General features: G+C 33.0%; 3 protein-coding genes and 1 long non-coding RNA gene across 7 annotated transcripts; 2 read left to right on the top strand and 2 right to left on the bottom strand.

Annotated features, from left to right (window-relative positions):
• Positions 1–735: 735 nt before the first annotated feature.
• On the top strand, positions 736–3921 carry LOC110622336. Its single transcript, XR_002489087.2, has 2 exons — positions 736–1874; positions 3681–3921. It is a non-coding gene; the product is annotated as an uncharacterized LOC110622336 (long non-coding RNA).
• A 2676-nt stretch (positions 3922–6597) lies between these two features.
• On the bottom strand, positions 6598–8034 carry LOC110622328 (calmodulin-like protein 11). Its single transcript, XM_021766811.2, has 4 exons — positions 7840–8034; positions 7605–7762; positions 7448–7525; positions 6598–7354 (listed from the first exon to the last, which is right to left on the bottom strand). The coding sequence occupies exons 1-4, from the start codon at positions 7913–7915 to the stop codon at positions 7220–7222; spliced, it is 447 nt and encodes a 148-aa protein (XP_021622503.1). The 5' UTR covers positions 7916–8034; the 3' UTR covers positions 6598–7219.
• A 1274-nt stretch (positions 8035–9308) lies between these two features.
• LOC110611458 (peptidyl-prolyl cis-trans isomerase CYP63) lies at positions 9309–16326 on the top strand. Of its 3 annotated transcripts, none has more exons than XM_021751835.2 (14): positions 9309–9467; positions 10330–10426; positions 10579–10633; positions 12180–12268; positions 12820–12844; positions 12957–12995; positions 13076–13193; positions 13366–13523; positions 13650–14001; positions 14105–14247; positions 14353–14566; positions 14657–15043; positions 15149–15214; positions 15559–16326. In XM_021751835.2, the coding sequence occupies exons 2-14, from the start codon at positions 10349–10351 to the stop codon at positions 15914–15916; spliced, it is 2082 nt and encodes a 693-aa protein (XP_021607527.1). In that variant the 5' UTR covers positions 9309–9467; positions 10330–10348; the 3' UTR covers positions 15917–16326. The 3 variants fall into 3 exon arrangements, with proteins under 3 accessions (XP_021607527.1, XP_021607518.1, XP_043816994.1); XM_021751826.2 differs by having other exon boundaries at positions 15143–15214; XM_043961059.1 differs by lacking the exons at positions 9309–9467; positions 10330–10426; positions 10579–10633 and having other exon boundaries at positions 12177–12268; positions 12924–12995; positions 15143–15214.
• Positions 16327–18314: 1988 nt separating this feature from the next.
• Positions 18315–21549, bottom strand: LOC110611451 (2-methyl-6-phytyl-1,4-hydroquinone methyltransferase, chloroplastic). 2 transcript variants are annotated; one of them, XM_021751815.2, is made up of 3 exons: positions 20750–21534; positions 20316–20622; positions 18315–18652 (listed from the first exon to the last, which is right to left on the bottom strand). In XM_021751815.2, exons 1-3 carry the CDS (start codon positions 21307–21309, stop codon positions 18497–18499), a joined length of 1023 nt encoding a protein of 340 aa, XP_021607507.1. In that variant the 5' UTR covers positions 21310–21534; the 3' UTR covers positions 18315–18496. The 2 variants fall into 2 exon arrangements, with proteins under 2 accessions (XP_021607507.1, XP_043816988.1); XM_043961053.1 differs by lacking the exon at positions 18315–18652 and adding an exon at positions 18728–19045 and having other exon boundaries at positions 20750–21549.
• Between the last annotated feature and the right edge of the window lie 288 nt (positions 21550–21837).

The following is a 21837-nucleotide window of genomic DNA, read 5'->3' as shown; positions in this document are numbered from 1 at the left end:
AGTGAATTCTCTTGTAGAAAGAGATCAAATACAAGCCCAGTCAAAACACTCAGAGCCCTTTACAGCCATGCCCAAAAGAAAACAACAGGCCCAAGGCTCTAAAGCAAACCAGAAGCAAAGGCAGCATCGCCGGTGAGAGAGGTTGAGTAACACTGCTGAGGAGAGGCAAGGATTGCGTTTTTCGGTTTAATCGAATTTTTCCAACCAAACCAAGGAAACTCCACATACTCAAGGTGATGGTTTCGACTAGTGAATGAAGAGGATTTTTCTATTTTCTGTTATTTTACACGTGAATTCATCTTCACAATGGTCTTTGAGCTTTTGCCTGCATATTTGAGCTTGGGGCAGGAATGGCTATGGAGTACAGAATCAAGCTTATATCATTCAAATCAAAACCTTTATTCTCCATTTAGAATTAAAAAATTTTATAAAAATTTAGCTCAATTGTTTTTCTTACTGATTTTTTTATTTAAAATGAAAAAAAATTAAATTATTTAACAGATTTTAATCACACAAAACCACATTATAAATTGCAAAATAAAAAACAGGTATTTAAAAATTGAGTTTTTAAAATTGGCAATTAGTTAAGAAATGAAAAAAGAGGTGTCTGGTTTTTACCAAAAACAAACCGAGAAGATGTAAAGAGATGGTCCATAGATAAATCATACAAAACAGGAACAGGCCTATTGATCTATCACTACACTACACTAGCTGTCCAAGCAATAACACATCACTGTTAACACGTCAAATAAATCTGATCATCAAATTAATTTTTTTTTTTGCTGTGTCAGTCACGAGAAGGATCCTATTGTCTCAGCTATTACATCTTCGGTACTCACATAAATCTCTGCTTCTCCTTTCTCACTCCTCCCTCTTCTTTTTCAATGTCAATGACTTACACAGCCTCATCACACCTGTGATCACCACCATAACCCAACTAATGCCTTCTCGATGGAAGGGATCGATCGGGTTGGCATTAAAATCACCTCTAACTTGAATTGACAACTGAAACTCGGACGAAACTAAACCAGTTACGCTTACTAATTAAACTACAACCCAAACAACTAAAAATGCTTTGAATTACTAAAGCGGGGTGGGTGCCAGCCGAGAAGTGGTCAGAGTCAGTCCCCGGCCCTGCCGTGCCGTCCTATACTTGTACCACCTGTGAGTCTGTGACCCTAAGGCCTTTCTCTATTCTGATACACCTATTTCTCTAGCCTTCCTAGATATCTACTTCTCTCTTAGCTGTCGATGCTTCTTTTAATAATTCACTGTTCCGCGAGGTGGGTTTTTGTCTTTATGATGCTCTTTTCTTCTAACTTGTTAACATCTGTCCCTTTCTCACCGTATATTTATTTACGCGAGCCCCCTGGTCCGGGAGTTCTGGGGCTTCCTTCTCTTCCATTGCCTGGTTTTGGTTTTGCCCTTTATTGTCTTTCTATTTCTTTTATCCTTCCTGTGCTGGTTTCTTGATTCATGTTCTTGTTTTTCTTTAATCTTCTCTCTGCTGCTTTTTTTCTTTTCGTTTTGGAGCTTTTTCTTTCTTCCTTCCTTCATCCAAGACGGTGATTAAAGTTTTTCTATTCTAGCCTATGGTGTTCTTCTCAAGTCGTCCTCAACTGGAAAGGAAGAAAGAGCATTTTCTAGCTAGTTAGGTTCAACATCTGAATCTCTTCTTCCTTGGAGACAACAGCAGAGTAGAGTTCACAAAGGAAAAGGTGAAGCTGCCAGCATGATCTAGCTTTGGTTAGAGCGACAGAGAGAGCTGCTAACCCTAGCTAGGTCATGCTCTGACAGCCTCACTCCTTCCTATTTGGGGACCCAATAGATTCCAAACATCCTTCAATCTCTTTGGAAAGTGATAACAAGTCACTGTGAGTATATTCCTTTTTTACCTCGCTCAGTTTCTTGGCTGTCCGGCATGCGCTTATTGACCTTTTTCTTTTCAATTTTTGTCTGCTTTTTGTTCTTTGTTTTTTGTTTTTTTGCTTTGGCATTTCTTGCACTTTCTTGATGAAAGGGATTGTGAAGTCAAATATCCATCCGTGCTTTTTATCGTGTTCATACCATTTTTGCCAAAACTATTTCAGTGCACTGCGCTGAAAGTCTCATCTGCCATGAATCATATTCAACTTTTATTTTCGTGTTCTTGTTGCTTTATGGTTCAGGCGAGGGATCGAATGCTATGCATTACACTTGGCATCGATTTTGAATGATCGAAAGGATTCTTTTTTCTTCCTTTTCCTTTCACCTGATCATTCGTGGTTCCTGGTTTATCAGTTCATGCAATATGATTTTCACTGGATTTTATGGCCATTGATCGTTTGATTTTTCAGATATGTGACACGATGAGATGTCGTTTTTCCATTTCAGCATTTCTCATATGAAACATGTTCATGTAATAATGAAAAGTATGCTATTATTCATCGTCATTTTGATCAATAGTTTACCTGAAGAAAGTAGCTGTATTTTCAGTTTTCTTTGAACTCCTGCTTTTTAACTTCATAAATATGAAAATTAGAAAATAGTAAGCTTAGCAAGATATTATTATTACCAAATTACTATTTCAGAAGAGATGGACTAAGAAGAAAAAGAAGGAAACAAGTTCATGGAATTCAAGTCAATATTAAAATATTATTTTCATTAAAAATATTTTTTATTAAACAATATTCTTATATGATATGATGAAAACGACGATGAGGAATCAGGTGAAAGAAGTTCTTTAGAAAAAATGGAGGGTAAGGGGAAAGTACGGAAATTGAAAAATAACCTTAATTTAATTCCTGATGGTTAAGGGATTATTTTATCCATTTGCTTGGGTTTAATGGTAAATTAATTTTTACCAGACATTCAATTGTCATGAAATTGAAATTGAAATTGAGATAATTAAATTATTTAAATTTTTATTATAATGTTTAAATTTAAAGGAGGGTTAAGTATTATTGTTATTAATGAATTTAAAATGTTTTTATTTTCTTTATCAATGTATTTTGTTTAAAGGAGGAAGTGGAATGATGATCTAATAAATTTAAAGAAAAGTAAAAATGTTTTAATAAATTTAAAAAAAATGAAAATTTGATTTATTAATAATAATAATATACAGTTGAGATTTTATTTGATTTTAAAACTAAATTTAAGCCTTTTTATTATTTTTTTATTGATGGGAAGTGTTTTAATTATTTTAAAAAATATAAAAATTAATTTGTTAATATTAATATTCAGAAATTAATAAATATTTTTAAATTCAAATATGAAACTGTATAAGTTTTCTTATTTATTTTGTATCATGTCTTTCCCTAGTGAAATGTCGGTGTTCCTTTCATTATATATACATATATATATATATATATATATGTACGCTCTCTCTCTTCTTTTCTCGACAATGATTTAAAAACTGTTCCAAATTGGTGGGAGGATACTCTCGGTGATTCATCTACCCAAAAATGGAAGGCGACTATGTGATCGATCTGATATTATCATCATTCTTTTTTCTTGTTCTTTTTTAGAAGAAAAAAAGAAAGAAAAAGTATAAAACAGATGGAGCCCATGAATACGAAATACACAGTTGATAGATGGAATGTGGAATCCTATCATTTGAGGATTCCATGGCACAACAAGTATATTAATTCTATTTTTTTATTATTATTGAAATATTTATTATCATTATAATTATTTTGTAGTTTTGAAATGAAACTTTGGAGATGAGGATCGTGACTTTGAATGCATCCAATGGCTCCATCTGAGCATGCCCACCAAAAGGATCAAAACAAGTTGAAAGAAACAGAATGTCAAAATCAAGAGCTAACTTTATCAGATTTTATATCATTTTCTTAATCCTGCTTTATCAGGTCCTTTCACTTTACTGATTATGACAACTAAACGTTGCTTAATCCAAACATTACTTTTAATTAGACCCATCATTTTTCGACATTTGGCTAATCCTCCTTTCCCGTTTATTCTTAATTGCAGACAAAAGATATGCCATAACCAATACAAGAGAACGTTTAAACTTGTGATTTTGTTTAATTTGGGAGATTAAATAGAGATTCTATTTTTATGGGGTATTTTTAAATTATTTGTAAATAAAGAAAAACAAGGCCCCATATGTCAAGCTATAGTTGTAGTTAGCACTGTTTTTAAGGTTGAGTGAGGAAAAAAGGTGTTTAAAGGCTAAAGGGTTAAGATTTAGAAGAACTCGCTACCTTGTTGCATGATGGTGGCGTGGGCATATGATAATATTCATTTTGTCTTGCTTTGGACCACTAGCCATCTTTCTTTTTTAATCTTTATTACTATTAGCTTTTACAGAGGAAAAAAAGAAAACCCTTTTCTTTTTCTTATATTAAGCACCAAAATCTATCAGATGAGTAGAAGAGATGAGCCTCCTATATATATCCACATATCCTCCTGCTCTCTCGTCTATCACCATGCATAACCATGACTCATCGTGCACCAGTAGCAGTTGAAGCTGCCAGCATGATCTGAACTTATCTCTACCAAGGGAAATATCAGATCATGTGGTAGCCTCATCCGCTGATGGAATCACGTCATACCTCCATCTATGTGTAATCTCAGTGTACGTAAATTCCTTATTCTCTCATTTTCCAGTATTATTATATCATCAGCACCTGCGACATTCATGGCTTGTTGATTTATGTGCACACCAATTTTTTGTGGTTTATTTTTGGTCTGTCTTATAATTGTGCATATCTGTCCATTTGTGCCGTTTCAGTCATTGCTGATTGGTATAAACATCAAATGTTTCTCTGGATGTGAAGTCTTAATTCATGAACACTATCAGTTTGAGGAAGTAAACGGATAAACTAAAACTATTATATATAAGAAGAATAGGCTGGTTGTTGCTCTTTAGATTCTTATCCTTCAATGGAAATCCGAGAATTTAAGGTCAGGAATGCCCATACGTAGGGAGGGTGGGAAATATGACTTATCATTTGAGGCAGGAGGAGGAGGTTGATTAGAGATTTAGCAATACTTATTTGATACAGGTTCACATAAATTTATAATATAAAATACTATGAAATTCGTGCGGATTTGTATATTTAAAATTATTTTTTTTAATCTAATTAACCTTTCTAGCACTTCAAAATATAATGATTGATTATTAATTATAATAAAAAATAAATAAAATTCATTATATATTAATAGCTGATTGTGTTATAAAATTTTTCATGACTTATAAATTACTGAATAATATACATAGTAAATATTAATTTATTGTAAAATAGAAATAGATTAATTCATACTATATGCTAAATGCAACAGGCCCAAGCCCAAGCCCACTCGTTCCTAAACATGGCCTAATCCAATTACCCATATGAGCTTCTAATCACTGATTATACATAATTAAATTAAAATTTTAATTTGTAGTATTAAGTTCACCCCATCTCTAGTTAGAATCCATCAAACTATACTGTTCCAGTACTAAGATTTGCTTTAAGGTTTTTTAATTAGCAGGATGGAGATATCCTCCTAGCTCCTACCTCATTTTAATGCTCTTTTTTCAATGCTTTTTTTTCATATATAAAATTATATTATCATATTAGATATTCATTTTATTTAAATATATTGTGCAAAATTCGTTAATTAAAAATTTAAATAATATTTGTTAAAGATTTTGATGGTAGTTTAGGATGGTGAGTAGTCATTGAGGTTTTGGAAGAGTTCCTGTTTTAATTTTTATAATCAATTAAAGTATTTTTTACTATCTTAAAATATAATTATTTATTACTTTTAGTAACTCTAGTTAAGAGGTTCCATTAATTATGAGAGAAAAGTCAAATGCAAATGTGAAATCTTGCTAATCTCGACCAACCCTTTAACTTTGATGTTGAGATATATCATATCCATTGCAATTTACCTTGATATTCTACATATTGTTGGATTTTTCGGTCATGGGAAATCACCTGTTACTTGGATTTTGTGGGTTGGGTTTTGTATTTAACTTGGAATCATGCTTATAGTTTATGGTGGTCCTCAATGCTGGAGAATATATCTAGTAATACCTCTTTGAAAAATTTATATCACATCTCCACTGTATTTTGAAGGGGCTTTGCAAGCCATATCAAATTCTCAAACAAAGATTATGTAATTGATGTTTCCTGAACTCGCTATTGTCGGTTACTAGACGAGATCCAACACCATGCAGCTGGGAGAGACTATTTTGCGGTCACCTCTTGAAAAATCCCTGTACCAACTCATTGAAAACAATATTTCTCAGCTCATTCATGAAAATTGCCAAAGGCACCTCAAAGAAAAAGTTTTCTAAACATATTTTTGTGTTTGTTTATGTATACTTAAGTACGACAACTGAGCCGTGTGTCACTATAGGCATGAGATGACCTTTGCGGAACAAAATGCAAGCAATGGTAATTTCTCTCAAAACGCTAAGTTTTGCATTTCATTTAGGAAGATGAGGATTATTTTTAAAATTTATAACTACTCCCTTCTAATTGACAATTTATACTTTTATTTAATGGAATTATTAACCGAATGATCAATTGATTTTAAAAATTATAATGACTGACCAATTAATTTTATTCAAATTTAGGATTCATAGTAATTTTTTAAAAAGAAAAAAAAAACATTAGCTAAACAACTCATGATCAATGCCTAATTTGGTGCGGTTGGTTTCCTTTGTTCCTTGGATAAATTTGCAGGAAGGCATGAATCTGAACCATAATATTACTAACATTTCTATTAGTAAATGAGTTCACAGACTCCCTCTCCTTTTAGCACCTTCAAGATTTAGATTATTTTCTTTCAGGCTCCGGTTAGAGATCAGAGCTCAAGTGTGTTCAACTTAATCAAGTAATGTTCACAATAAAACGTAGCAGCCACAGAATTTTGATCAATCATAAATTAGAATGATGCGATTGTCAAAGGGAGGATGTAGAAATTTGTCTGCCACTAACATAGCAAGATCATGGAAAGTCTTTGAAGGATAATCAACCATCAATTCTGCGCATAGTTTCTATTTTGATGCAACTTTTCTGTTCTATGTTATTTGATTATTATTATTATGCAAAGCAATAATCAACATAACAGATAAGCCTGTTCGTTTTCACCTGGGCTACTGTGCATACTGCCATTATAACAAGAAGCAATGTCTACCAGAGAAGCAAATGGCAAAAATTAATGAACAACACATGTATGGATCCCTAATTAATGTGCCTTTTTTCAAATATAGTTTTACTATCAATTAGAAGGCCATCATCATCCTGGCAAATTCCTCATAACTAACTAGACCATCGCCATTTAAATCAGCCTCTCTAATCATCTGTTCAGCCTCCTCCTCTGTCAATCTCTCGCCCAAATTTATCATCACTTGCCTTAGCTGCATGCCAATATGAACATAAATCAGGTTTTTTGAAAAAAGAAAGAAGAAAAAATTAGGTACTTCTGGAGAAGATGAGATGAGAATGTTGACCTCATTGGCTGATATATATCCATCCTGGTTTCTATCAAACACTTTGAAAGCTTCTTTTAGCTCCTCTGTAACGTTTTCCTGCAATAGTAAAATGGTATGAAACGAGAGAGCGGATGGAAGAAACTAATTAACATATAAAAGAAATGCAAAGATTTACCTTCATTTTCCGTCCGATAATGCTCAAGAACTCGTCAAAATCTATTGTTCCATTTCCATCAAATTCGACTTCGCTTATCATGTCTCCAACTTCTTCTTTGGTAGGATGTCCATCCAGCGATTGTATGACGGTGGCCAGTTCTTCCATCGTAATGAAGCCTGCACAGACATTGTTAGAATATCCAGTAATATTTACGAAACAAGAGTTCAGAAGAAGATCACACACACACACACACCATCTGAGTCCTTGTCAATCAAGCAAAAGGCCTCGCGGAACTCTGCAATCTGCTCTTCTGTAAGCGCGTCTGTCATTGTTCTTCAAATTTTCAAGATTTGCTGGTAGATGAGAAAGAGAAGAGGAGGAAGAAGAAGAAGAAATGTGTGTTTTTGGAGGGGGAGTTGGTTGAGTTGAGCTTCAGGTATGAAGGCGTCTGATATATAAAAGTAAACAAGAAATAAATTAAAAATTAATTTATGAGGATGAAATTGAAACAGTCCAACGCGGTTGAGCTAAAAATTCCATTCAAAAGGAGGAAAATTTCTAGAAAGTGGGTCCTGAAAGCCTTTTTACAAAATCAACGTTTGAATGAACGAATGAATTTTCAATGGCAGTTTTTTGTCAGGCCTTGGTTCTCACTCTTGGAAAACAAAGTCCACTGCACTATGACTATTTTCCATCTTAATTTGGAAAATTAATTATATACAATGGATACGGCAGTTATATTTGAGCTATTGATAATTTTCATTCTATATAGATTTCACCAAGTCCATAATTCATTTTATAAAAAATAAATAAAATTATATATAATTTTGTTTATTTTTAATAAAAATTTTACAAATTAAAAATATAAAAAATTTTATTTCAAATAAAAAATTTAATACAAAAGGATGAACAAAACAAAATTTTTATTTCAAACATTTATGATTTTATTTTACTAAATTGAATTTTAATGGAATCTTTAATTTTAAATAAAAGATAATAGTTACACAAGTAAATTTTATTTTTAATTTAGTGCGTACCGATTATTTAGAAGATTTTTCTAGAGAGGGAGGAAAATAAAAGTGAAAAAATTAAAATTATTTTATTTTTTTTATTTGAATGGAAAATAATTATATTTTTATAAATTTATTATGATACCTTTCTTTCTTCTTTTTGTTATTTATATAGAGATATATACTATGTTTATTCTTTATTTTCTCTTCATACTACAAAGAGGATAACTAAAAAAACAGTTATTTTCTTTCCCTTCTTTGGTTTGTCCACTATTACCAAATAAACGAAAAATAAAATCCCTTAATATTTTCTTCATCAATTTTCCTTTTCCCATATTGTCCACATACCAAACGTAGTATTAGGAATAAATTATTTAGTGTATTTAAATATTAAATTTTAGTATTTTTGCATTTATATAAATATAAGTATTTTTTAAATTATAGAAATTAATATAATATACTAATGATATATAAATAATTTAATAATAATAAAAATAAATTATTACTTCAGAAAATGATATATAAATTAAAATAAATAGAAACAAAAGTAAGTTTGTGGGGATATATTTACACACGCACATATAGAATTCTTTTACCAATGAACTGTAAAAGAGCTGGGATAGGGCCCATGATATAGTACCGACAGATCTACCTAAAACCTCAAGCATCATTTTTAAGTGCAAACGTGGCACGCATAGAATTGATCATTTTTGTACTTCATATGTAGAGGATTTTAGCAGGAAAAATCTCTCGCGAGTCGCAGCGCAAGCATAGCTACTCTCCTTACTTCACACTGGTGTGATTTTCGCCGCCGCTTGAGTTCTGGAGTCGCAAACCCTAGTTCAATTAGCGCTGAGTTGCGCACTACAAGGTTGTTACAAAACTCTTCTCAACTTAATTTCTCTTATTAATCTTCTTCATCTGCGGGATTTTTTTTAGGTAATTCGTAGGATTGCCATATCTGAAATCCGTTGTTTGTTATTTTCAATTCTGTGATATTTTTAGTCTACCAATGGTGAAAATACAGCCAGAATTGGTTAACATAGAGCTTTATACGTAGAGCTTTTAGCTTAAAATCCAAGAATTAGTTTAGGGTTTTGCGAGTCCTTTTAAAATACGCTTGCCAAAGTGTTCGGAACCACCCCTACTTGCATGCTAACCCTTTTTTTTTTCGAACTCCTTCCAAAATGGAGTCGGTCGGTAGATAGAAGTTGGTTATTGTGGACCAAACATAGGTGGAATTTAAGGATGGACTCATGGGCATTGGGAAACTAAAAATTGGACCAAACTTAAAAGTTTATTATTATTGTTATTATTTAATTTCTTTTGGGTGTCACTGAGAACGTATGTTAGGAAAATGTTTTTTATGCTCCAATATTTTATGACTGCTTTATGCTAAGGTTGATTTTTCAACAGTTTGGAATAAGTTCCATTACTACCTGCATTTCTCAGCATATTGTACAAAGAGATTGTACAATATGCTGAGAAACGCAGCTAGTAATGGAACTTATTAGATTGTACATTGGCCGGCTAGAGAAACCAAGTTCCTTATTTTTGTATGATATGTTAGTTCTAGTTGAATGACTTTTTCTTATGAGCTTGAAGCTTCTGCATAATTGGAAATTCTGGATGGTAAATATCTGCATGTATGATGTGTTGCATATCCTAATTCAATGATATTCGCTAATTTTGTTCAATTAGAATGCATATTCTAACTTTGATGTCTATGTCAGTGTTCAAGAGATAGGACAGATGAATAAGAAAAAGAATCCTCTTGTATTTTTTGATGTGTCAATTGATGGAGATCCTGTTGAAAGAATTGCTATTGAGGTAATGCAAAAATCTTAACTGAGCTTGTTTGTTCCTTCTCCTGCAATCTTGGAATTAATTACTTCTGTTTTTGTTTCTTACTATTTTAAAGAATTTAAAGTTTATGTTTTTACCTTTGAGATACGGCTAAATTTGTTTGTTTTAATTGACAGCTTTTTGCAGATGTTGTTCCCAAGACTGCAGATAATTTCCGTGCTCTCTGTACAGGCATGTAAAACTTATCTGTTCAAATGACAATGATATATGAAGCATTTTCTGTTCAATTTGTCCTTGGCGCTATGCAACTTTTATTATCCAACCAGTATTAGTGTTCACTTCCAATCACTGTTATTAGAATCTTATGATTCTCTATTCAAATACATTTCTCACCATAATGATTCGAATCTATGGGCAAATACTAAATATACTTAAATCTTATGATTCTTGATTCGAAACACACGATTTTTTATTCGATTCCACATCTTAGCGATTTGCATCTATGGGGCAAATTGCAAATGTACCTGAATTGCGATTAAGTTGAATGAATCAATAGTGAACCATGAGAATCAATATGAAATCACCGAATCTTCACTTGATTCAAGGGATTATTTTTTGAAAGGGTTGTTAGTTAAAGATTTCTCATTTTTTTGATGAAAAGTGCACATAAAACCTTTTCCTTGGCTATTTTTCTTCGATCACCTATTCTTTTCCCTCTCCCTCTTTATTTTCTTTCTTTCTTCTTCTTTTTTTTTATTTTAAAGTTCATTTACTCCTCTAATTATAGTTGTCTTTCAATGTAACCTACTATCCTTTTTATTATTTAATTATTTAATAAAATCTAAATGAGAGTTTCAACACATACATAATGATAATCATTGTGTACAATTCAAAAGTTCCTAATTTATAATATAAAGCTATATAACATAATAAAAATATATTATTCTAGTATAGAGCATATTTTTAGTTAGATAAATGATAAATTATGTATATTTTAAAATATGTGTGTATGATTTTTTTACACTTATTTTTTAGAACATATATATTTAAATTAATTTTGAATTTTTTTTGAATCTTATGATTCAATTCAATTCTTGATTCCCGATTCACAAAATGAAGATTTCGATTGCCGATGCCAATCTTGATTTGACAATTATGCTCCTTATCTGGTGTTTTATGCACCTTTTTGAAATGTCTGTTGTTTCTTTTCATGGGGTCCTATACCAATTATCTAGTACATGCTTAGAATCTGCTTCAGGAGAATCAGGACATGAAAATCAAAGTTTACATGATTCACTAAATGGATGCTGTTATGATATGTGCTAACACTCAGTTTTCCTGTTAAAAATGAAGAAGCTTGATTTCACTTTTGAGCACTTGGGATTAGATTCGTGGATGGACATTCTGGTGTTCTTACTGTTGTCCTAACTTGTGGCTTACACTTAATCTGCTCTATCATGTATCAGATAATGGTTATGCATTATATTCGAAATAGCCTCTTTATAGACATTCTTTGATGTGGCCCTATGGTATACTAAGAGAATTGCCAAGGTATTCATTGGCCATTCTTTAGGGATTAAAACATTCAACTAGAAAGCAGTTGGCATTAAAAAGGATTAGTAAGGTTCTGATATGGCCTACATTTGAATATCAAGTTATCAACTGTGTAATGTTGATCTAGTATCCTCTTTTTTTTTTCTTGTCTTGAGAAATCAGTTGCCTGTTCTCTGCATAAGTTAATTTGGATTTTGATACTATTGCGCCATATTCATTGCAGGTGAGAAAGGCAATGGAAAAACAACTGGGAAGCCTCTCCACTATAAAGGATCTTTTTTCCATCGAATTATTCGAGGATTCATGGCCCAAGTATGCTGTTTCTTTTCTTTTCATCGAGTGTCAATATCAGATGATATGATGCTTCTTGTTGAATGATATGGTTTCTTGGAGCAATTAAATAAATAGTTCTAAATACATTCTTATCAATGTGTAGCTGTCACACTATTCATTGGTTATGTGGATAACTGGTTGTTACCAAACTGTAGTTGATTATGTGGAGAACCGGTGCCACGAGCTGTAGTGTACCGTTTATTCATTTTGGTTTCCTTGACAACAAACTAGTTGCCCCTTTTTTTGTTGCATTTTAAACTGCTTCTTACAAAAGCATTCTCTTGGATGCCTTGCCACAAAAATAAAAAAACATTTTTGGATGCTTTGGCAATGAGTGTTCTAGAAGTGTGTGATCAAGGTTTCCAAAGGGTTGCTTTTACAAGAGCATATGCAAAAACAATCCCAAGAAAACTCTACCATAATGTGAATTTTTTTTGTAGTATCTTGATAGGGGCTTGTATTTCTGTTTTCTGTGGCGTTTATATCTCATTGCTATCAAATTGTTCATTTTGTTTTCCTTCCTCTGACAGGGTGGTGACTTTTCAAAAGGAAATGGTACACGCTATGATTTGATAAATTTTATAGTCTACTAATGAATGCAATTTCACTATGTGGCTTCAATATTCATTCCCAGATTTGTAAGGATCGACCTTTAATTGGTTTGCAGGCACTGGTGGAGAAAGTATTTATGGGGGGAAGTTTGCAGGTAGATATAATATGTATAGTTGAATACTTGCTGGCTGGATTAGTCTCTTCAAAGTCAATAACTTATGTACCTTGTTGCAGATGAGAATTTTATACTGAAGCATGATGAACCAGGTCTTCTCTCTATGGCAAATAGTGGTCCAAACACAAATGGTTCCCAATTCTTCATAACTTTTAAACGTCAGCCCCATCTTGATGGGTATGTGGTCTTTGCCTGCTGTGCTCATATGTTCATTGCATATGAATTACTCACCTATAGCCCCATAATGCTCCTAAATTGCCATGATTTGTTTTTGCAAATTGTATTTTAATTAAAATTAAAGCATTATCAATTTGATGGATTCTCATTTGTTTTTTTAATTATGAGGCAGGAAGCATGTAGTTTTTGGAAAGGTCATAAAAGGAATGGATGTCGTAAAGAAAATTGAACAGGTGGGAACAGGTGATGGTAAACCCATCCACCCTGTAAAAATTGTAGATTGTGGTGAAACCTCTGAAAACAAAATTCAGGGTGCTGTTGGAAATGCAGGTATTGCACGGCATCTTTTTTTGCTGATGCGAGTATTTCCTTTATCTTATAGTTATTACTGCAATCCTTGTGGGGCATTTTTCAATATTTTACAATACTTGTCCAATATATATGACTTTCTTCCAGGAAAGAAGAAGAAAGCAGGGAAGATTCCTTCTTCTGATGATAGCTCTGATGGGCAAACTAGAGGAAAACAAAAAAAATCCCTGAAGGATAGAAGAAAAAAAAGAAAAAAGAGATACTTATCATCTGATTCATACAGCTCTGATGATGATTCAGATTCTGGTACTGATTCAGATTCAGAATCAGTTTCAGATTCGTCACTATCTGATTCTAGTTCATCCAGTGATGGAAGGCATATTAGGAAGAGGAAGTCATTGAAAAGAGGTAAACACCAACATGGGAGGAAACGAAGGGATGGTCGGAGGGAGAGGAAGAGAGTCCGACATAATAGGCGATCGAAGCGCAAGTCTAAATGGTCTAGTTTGTATTTAGTGCAACCACTTTGCGTCTGAACTTCCCTTAATGGTCTGCAAACTGGCATGTTAATTATGGCCCCATTTATTTATTTATGTTTTCAGGAGTTCTGGCAGTTCTAGTGATACTGAGAGTAGTACGAGTGGTAGTACTAGTAGCAGCTCTGATGACAAAAAAGCTGATCTTCATGTTTCTGCTCGAAAAACCAATAGCTCAACTCTTGCTGAAAAGAAAGTGGAGAATCTTGGTATACTGCTCTCATCTTCTCTAATTATAAGCATTACCTTGATGTTTGATGGGACAGCAGCTTGAAATGAATAATATCATCCCTTTTTTACTTGCAATGTTACAGATGCAAGGAAAAAATCCCCAGCTAGTCACTTGGGAAAAGAAGTTGTTGCAGGAAGGGATCACAAGCCAAAGGCAACTGGGGAAAACCTGTCAAATGAAGAAGGTGAATTGCCTCCAAAGAATGATGGGCATGCAAACAATGGGAATGGCATAGATCCGGAATCTGAGATGACTACTAATCGCCGTACTTATGCTGATGACTCAAATAAACCAAGGTTTCTGCAATCTTTTTTTGGCTTTGTTTTTTATGGCTTACACATTCAATAACGGTATTCTAAGATTCCTGTAATTGCATGTTCTTGCAGGCATGCAATTCCAAGCCCCAAAAGAAGGCCAAACAACAGCCATAGGAGTCGAAGTACAAGTCCCAAAAAAGCTCCCTCGAGTCCAAGATTCAGGACCAACAGTAGGAGCCCTGCTAGGAAGTCTGGTGAGCCAAGCCAGGGAAGGCCTTCAAGGAGTCCATTGGGCAACCTTGCCCGCAAAGCCCCTGAATCTTCTAACTCTGACCATAGGAAGGGTTTATCAAGAAGCCAGTCTCCAAATGGCACTCCCAAGCGCATTAGGAAAGGACGTGGCTTCACAGAACGTTATTCCTTTGCACGTCGTTACCGTACTCCTTCTCCAGAGAAATCACCTCAGAGGTCCTACCGTTATGGTGAAAGAAATATTAATGAAAGATACCGTGATAGGTAATCTTCGAGTCATTTATTTAGAGAAAGGCCTCCATCCATGACCTATGAATTTGTTTCATTGTTTTGCTTTTTTGCTTTTTCTTTTTTCAATTCAAGCTATAGAAGTTACTCGGAGCGGTCATCAAACAGGCGCTACAGAAGTCCACCAAGAGGCAGGAGCCCTTCCAGGTTCTTTTTCCCTTCACTCTCTTCTGTTTTCTTGTTATTTTTGTGAGAGGTTTGTTTCAGATCTTTATAAAATTAGCTCCTGACATCTCCTTTTATGGAATATCTCGTTTGGGTTTAACAGGATGCTGTAAACTTGAGCTTGCAGAAATTCCTGCTGTGCCCTCATCCCACCCTAAAAAATATATATATATATTTTTTTCTTGTTGGAGCAACTATAGATATTTTGATATCCTGTGTGTGCTAAAATCACTCGTCTTTTATGTTTAGTTTACGAGGTTCAATTTATGTAACAGAAGTGTGCATTACAAATTATGGCCTATGAATCTAATTTATATTCTTTGTAGATATGGAAATCGAAGGAGCCGAAGCATATCTCGTAGTCCCGGCAGTTATCGTGGCCGTTATAAGGATCAAAGCCGGAGTCAGAGTCCAATTCGCAGTCCCAGTCCCAGAGAGAAGCGACCTGCCATAAGTGAGGGTCTGAAGTCTCGTCTGGGTGCTCGAATTGATGATCAGCACGATTTGGACAAAGGGATGTCGAGGTCAAGGTCCAGTTCCAGGTCGAGGAGCCATGGGGTATCTCTTTCCAGATCTCCTGATGCTGTACCAACAAAACATCGTAGGTCTAAATCAAGCTCGCCTTCTGCGCAGAGGGGGTTGGTTTCATATGGGGACCTCAGTCCTGATTCAGGAACAAAGTAGCTTACACGGTCCTTTCGCTTGTCGTCAGTACAGAAAGCTCAACCATATTCAAATGAAATTGGCCAGTGTTTTAAGACGAGCTTATCCATCTGAAATGATTCTTAATTACATTGCACTGTAGTTGAACGGCGAGGGCTGGTGTGTCGATTTTCATTATGCATTTACAGATTCTAGTATGCGAGTGGAGAACAGAGCTGATGAATGAAACTGAAGTGGTATATCTCTTTTAAGTTTCATGTATCTGCTGACGTATCATGCATGCGGCAGCGGAAGAGAACGGGTTTTCTCTTTGGCTCTTAGATGTTCCAGGGCCGATGTGGAAATGACTGGACTCGTGTGAACTTGAGGTGGTGTGATAATAGCACCGTCACAAAACTCATTGATTTTAATTTTTAAAATTTTTTTGAAAAGTTTTGTACCCATTTGCAAATTCAGCTAAAGGAATCCTATTTCATATTTCATTATTTTATCCTAGATTTCCACAGAAACACAACTAAGGAATTTCAAGGATTTCCCGTCTTGCCTTTTCTTTCTTTCTTGGCTGTAGTTTTTTGGGTCGTTGCCATATCCCATTGGTACACGCCCGCATGAAAGAGCCATTTTCCTTTTCTTTTAAAAAAAAAAATTATTTTTCTTTTCATATTGGAAGCTCACGTATTTCATACTTGTAAATGAAAAATCACAATTTAATATTTAAAAGAATACTGTTATTGGTCGGGTATATATTATAATTAATGTGTGATTGTAATGAAACGTTTGTTTCGGATAAAAAAAACATAATTTGTTTATGTAGTAATTAATTACTACTTTTGATGTTAAGTTGAGATCTATAATCTCTAAAATAGATTATAGAAAGATTGACAAATAATGTAGTTAAATTATATAGTTATGCGAGTGGCATTATTAAATTTTTTTATTTGCGTGACACATTTAATATATTTTTTTATATTTTAAATGATATTTTTATATTTAGTTATGTTACTAATTAATATGTTCATAATAAATATAATTTACTATTTTGATTATTATAATTTATATATGATTTTAATTTTAGTATATGATATTTTAATTTTCCATAATTTTTTTAATATAATATATTAATTACAAATAAAATAAAAATTTTAATATATATATTTTATTTTTATTTTTAATAATAAATAAATTTAAAAAATTATATTTTATTAAAAAAAATTATAAGCAACATTATTAACTAACAAATATTATATTTCCATCTCTTGTGCGATAGGAAATAATAAATATATGAGATTTTCTATCTGATGTGGTATAAATTTATAATTTTTTATATGTTTTTAATTTTATTTTTATATAAAATAATAATTAATATATATATTAAATACAATTTATTATTTTTATTATCACCATTAATATATGATTTTTTAATTTTTTATTTTTAATATAATAAATACAATTTATTAAATTAATTTTTTAATTAGTTTTTAATATAATATATTATTAATATTTTAATAAAAAATTTTATTATATTTTATTATTAAAAAATTATTAAACAACTAAACTATTAAATTATTATAATTTATTATATTAATAATTATGATAATTTTAATCTTTTCATTTTCTATAAAAATATAATTATTTTATCTTCATTTTATATAAAATTTATCGTCACAATCTTTTAATTATTCGCATAATTCTATCTCTTTCATTTTCTTTTTCTCTTTTTATCTCTTCTCTTTTTAAATGGTTTGTATTTTAAAGTGTTTTTTATTTTTATTTTTTTACCCATCCAACATGAATGCATGACTATTGACGATGAACTTAACTTTATTACGTAAATAAAAATTGGATGAGAGTTATTTAAATATTAAAATTTTTTTATTTAAATAATTTTTCTTATCTAATAATATTGAAATTTAATAAATTTTATTTTTCTAAAATTATAGTTTTTTTAATAGAATCTGTTATGAAATATTAATAATATATAATAATAAATATTAAATTATTAATTTTCTTTAATGCAATTAAATTTATTTATGCATGACTTTGTATTAATATTTGAAATTTTTAAATTTTTTACTCTAAAATTAAAAATGATGTATATTAATTAAAGTTTTAATTCTCCTTTACTAGTTATCTTATTTGTTTTATTATTTGTTTTATGATAATAGATTCTATATTTAATTAATAACTTTTTCATATATTATTTTGAATTTTAAAATATTATAATTTATTTTCTATTTTCATTAAATAATAATTTTAAGTTCGACATTTAAATATAAAAAAAAAATAATAATAATTTACCCCGCTTGATAAGTGGAGTGAATTCATAGATGTCCACACTACCAATTTGAAAAAAAAAAAAAAAAAAAAAAAAAAAGAAAGAAAGAAAGACATTATGGTTATCTTATGTAACACTAGCGACTGTAGAAAAAATGAATTTCACTTGTATTAGACAAACCAAAGCATGTCCGTTAAGCTGAGAGATTTGAGCTTGTTCAAAATATGGCCACAGCCTCACCCACCCACACAGATACAGATGGAAACTCCCTTCAATTCAACATAAAATTGGCCACTAAACCAAACATCTAAAGCTTCCTCTTCCTCTTAAATTGGTCTACCTTTGGGCATAATTTGATCTTTAAGCCACATGTAGACAGGCACCAGCACATAGTACGTTGCCGCCAGGCCGCCCAAAACAAAACGCGCAAGGAACACAAATGGGTTCACTGGCTTTGCTACGTCCTCTTCCTTCTGACCAAGCTGTTGTAATAAAATAAAATGAAAAAATTTACAAATTAAGACAACCCACTTGCAGTAATCGACATTATACTTCTGCCAGTAACTAATCACATTAATCAAGGTTAGAAACAGAGTGTTACTGCATTAGGGAGTTGTTCAAGTAAAGTTCCATCATCATTATTCCACAAACATAACCAAATAAATCATGCATGCCCATCTATTTTGCAGTCGGTTGCAAAATTCTATTTTCTCACCCTAACCAAAACAAAGCGTTCCAGCAATACCAACGACTTACTAAAATAATTTTCTTACTCTAAGATTTGGAGTGCCTCAGGCCCTTCACCTTGTAGCTATTGGGGAACATAGCCTTGAAACCAAGCTAAGTTTAAGTTTCAGTAACGGTGATACGCACAACTGCATACACAGCCAGATGTTTGCAGTGGTGGTGAAACTGACCCTAAATGCATATAACAAACCACACGTACACAAAACAAATAAATAAAAATCAAATTCTTTCTCACGAGGCATGAGGAATCCAACCATCAAATTTTAAGTTTCGGTTCTTTTCAACCTTTTAACAAGCTATGGTATCAGAGATTTCATTCTCCAACTAAAAATAGTAGAGCCTATGACTCAAAAGTCGAAACCAGACTCATATACATCTCAAACGCTCAAATGTTTGTATGAGTCGAACCTACTGTTTTAACAAGCCAAATTTCAACTTATTGCAAGGTCTGATTACAAAGAAAACTAAAGAAATGATGAGATTTAGCTATTAACAATTTGATCCTCCCCACTACCCCCTTTTCTTCAAAATTCAACATTTTGCTCCTTAAATTGTAGAAGTAAAAAACTTGTCATTTGTAAGCTAAAAACTGAATCCAAAAGTAATGTAGGTTTTGCGAAAAAAGAAGTCATTTGATATGTACAAGGATTAAAAAGTCGAAACAAATTTTAGGGATCAAAGCAGAGAATTTGTAAAAAGGAAGAATCCATATGTGTATTAGCCCAAAACTAGGAGGGAGGTTTTCTTTATCAATAAACATATTCACAAACACAACCACATTCCTCTGAGCCATGTTCAGCAGAAAATTAAATTCCAGACACATGAATTTCATTATGCACAACAGAAATCAATCATTTGCTTCACCAGTTCCTCTTACCAAAGATACTATTAGCTTTGGTGGTTCTACAATGTCAAGTTTCTATAAGTCAAAACAATTAAACTCCATGATGAGAAAAAAATTAAGAACAAAATTTACACTCAACCAAGTATTTTGTCCTATGATCAAATTACAGGGATCCATTTTCATCTTTGGGCACCTCTTCTTGCTTTGATTTCTCTTATTAGTGGTCATTATAAACTTCATTATAGAAGTATGTTTTCCATAGCATCACAGTTAGGAGTTCACACTCTCCAAGTTTTCCACTCCCCCATAATTTAAAGCAAAAATGCCAAAATAGACATCCAAATTAAACATCCGTATGCCCACATAATCCTCACACTAACCACGCAGCCAGAGAGAAATACAACTCAAAGACATACAGATTCACACCATGGCACATATTAGATCCTAATGTATATATGAAAAGCAGTCAGGAATTGTAACCCTGAAGACTCAGCTAATAAAGCAATCAAATGCTTGCTTAATCATTAGACAATGAATGAGATAAGAATAATTACCTGTAAAGGAGAATCTCCAGATGCAGGTTTAATACCTGTAACAGAACATCCCATGATCAGCCCATGCCGGCGAACACCACGATACCATTTTGGGCCAATACGCTTCAGTTGAATATCCTTGAATCCAGCCTTCTCAAACCATTCAATGTACTCTTCTTCCTTTGGGAAGAGCATCCATACATCTGCAAAGAAGCGAGACAACCAAAATGTTGGATATACTGGACCAATTATGCAGGCTTTTCCTCCTAGTTTCAGGACCCTGAATGCTTCCTTGATGCCTCGCTGTGGGTCTGGCCAGTACTCAATACTGAAAAACATGCAATTGTTCAAGTTCCATTACAAGCCAAGTTAACTCAAACTTCAATAAAAATATAAAGGTTACTTTTTCTCCTGTATTTCTACGATAATCAAAAGCTCAAAAGTAAGAGATATACCTCCCAGCGGACACATATCTGTCCGCATAATCAGTGGGAAATGGCAGATCCTCTGCATCGCCCTCAATTATCTTACACTCCTTTAAGGGTTCCTTCTGCTTGGCCTTTGCAAGCTGATGTGGGGACTGATCAAGAATTGTCACATTTTTGGCATCCACATGCTTTACAATACCCAAAGTAGTGAAACCAGTGCCACCGCCAACATCAACAACTATCATATTCCTGCTATTGAGATCCGCCGGCTCTAGCGCATCATCTCTCATGTCCTCAGTCCAATGCCCAGGATTTATCACATGGTCATATACAATTGAGAGGAACCTGTAGAACCAAAAAGCCTCTTTCTTGTGTTGGATGAACCTGGGCTGAGAAGCTGGCCTAGAGGCTGATAAACTGCACTTAGTTATCACTGTTCTTGTCCTTGAGATTTTAGAGCTAGTGACTAAATTCACTCTGGAAATCTCGTTTCCATGAAAATCTGACCCCAAAAAACCTAACCCTTTTGGGGTTATGCCACTCCTGAGAGTGTGGTTCTCAGCTCCATTGAGCATTAAGGAGGCCATGACTGGATGAATCAAATAATACCCACCAAGGAAAACAAGTGAATTTAGAGGTTGGAAAGAAAACCCAGTTGCAGGCTCCCAACTGCTGATTGGTGGTAGTGGTGGTGGTGGTTTGTTATTATAGAGCGAGCACGATGTGGCTGCGGAAGCGAGTAGAATAGCAACTACAGATATAAGGTTGTGATTGTTCAGTGATATCCATTGCTTGGGGGCTAATCTCACCTGTCCAATTGAGACAAATTATAAAGATAAACCTTTGGCGACTTTTCTGAAATTGGCTTAAGACTCGTATTTTTGTTGCCTGCAAACAACGACAACCGATTTTACTGTAATGGAATTTGCCCAATGTTCCATCATAGTCGACTTGGTTTCTCGTTTTCCTTTTTCTTTATAATAGAAAAAAAAAATTCAAACTTTCCAAGTGTTTAAACACTTGTAATTGTATTATTTATTTTTTCAATAATTATACCTCAAATTATAACTATTAAATTATATTATATTGTACATTAAAATTAAAGACAATAGAGT

This window comes from Manihot esculenta, chromosome 1, assembly GCF_001659605.2.
Source record: "Manihot esculenta cultivar AM560-2 chromosome 1, M.esculenta_v8, whole genome shotgun sequence".
Lineage (NCBI taxonomy): Eukaryota > Viridiplantae > Streptophyta > Magnoliopsida > Malpighiales > Euphorbiaceae > Manihot > Manihot esculenta.
The sequence above is the reverse complement of the archived record's forward strand: the minus strand, read 5'-3'. Positions and strand labels throughout refer to the sequence as shown.

Bases quoted from the DNA above. Each gene is read 5' to 3' on its own strand.
- LOC110611458 (XM_021751826.2), top strand. From the start codon at position 10,349: ATGAATAAGAAAAAGAATCCTCTTGTATTTTTTGATGTGTCAATTGAT. The intron at 10,634-12,179 runs GCATGTAAAACT...TATTCATTGCAG, and splicing joins TTTCCGTGCTCTCTGTACAG to GTGAGAAAGGCAATGGAAAA. The intron at 14,567-14,656 runs GTTTCTGCAATC...ATGTTCTTGCAG, and splicing joins GATGACTCAAATAAACCAAG to GCATGCAATTCCAAGCCCCA.
- LOC110611451 (XM_021751815.2), bottom strand. From the start codon at position 21,309: ATGGCCTCCTTAATGCTCAATGGAGCTGAGAACCACACTCTCAGGAGT. The intron at 20,623-20,749 runs GTATATCTCTTA...CATGTTTTTCAG, and splicing joins AGATATGTGTCCGCTGGGAG to TATTGAGTACTGGCCAGACC. The intron at 18,653-20,315 runs GTAATTATTCTT...TTATTACAACAG, and splicing joins CTGGAGATTCTCCTTTACAG to CTTGGTCAGAAGGAAGAGGA.
- LOC110622328 (XM_021766811.2), bottom strand. From the start codon at position 7,915: ATGACAGACGCGCTTACAGAAGAGCAGATTGCAGAGTTCCGCGAGGCC. The intron at 7,763-7,839 runs GTGTGTGTGTGT...ATGTCTGTGCAG, and splicing joins GATTGACAAGGACTCAGATG to GCTTCATTACGATGGAAGAA. The intron at 7,526-7,604 runs GTAAATCTTTGC...TTACTATTGCAG, and splicing joins TTATCGGACGGAAAATGAAG to GAAAACGTTACAGAGGAGCT.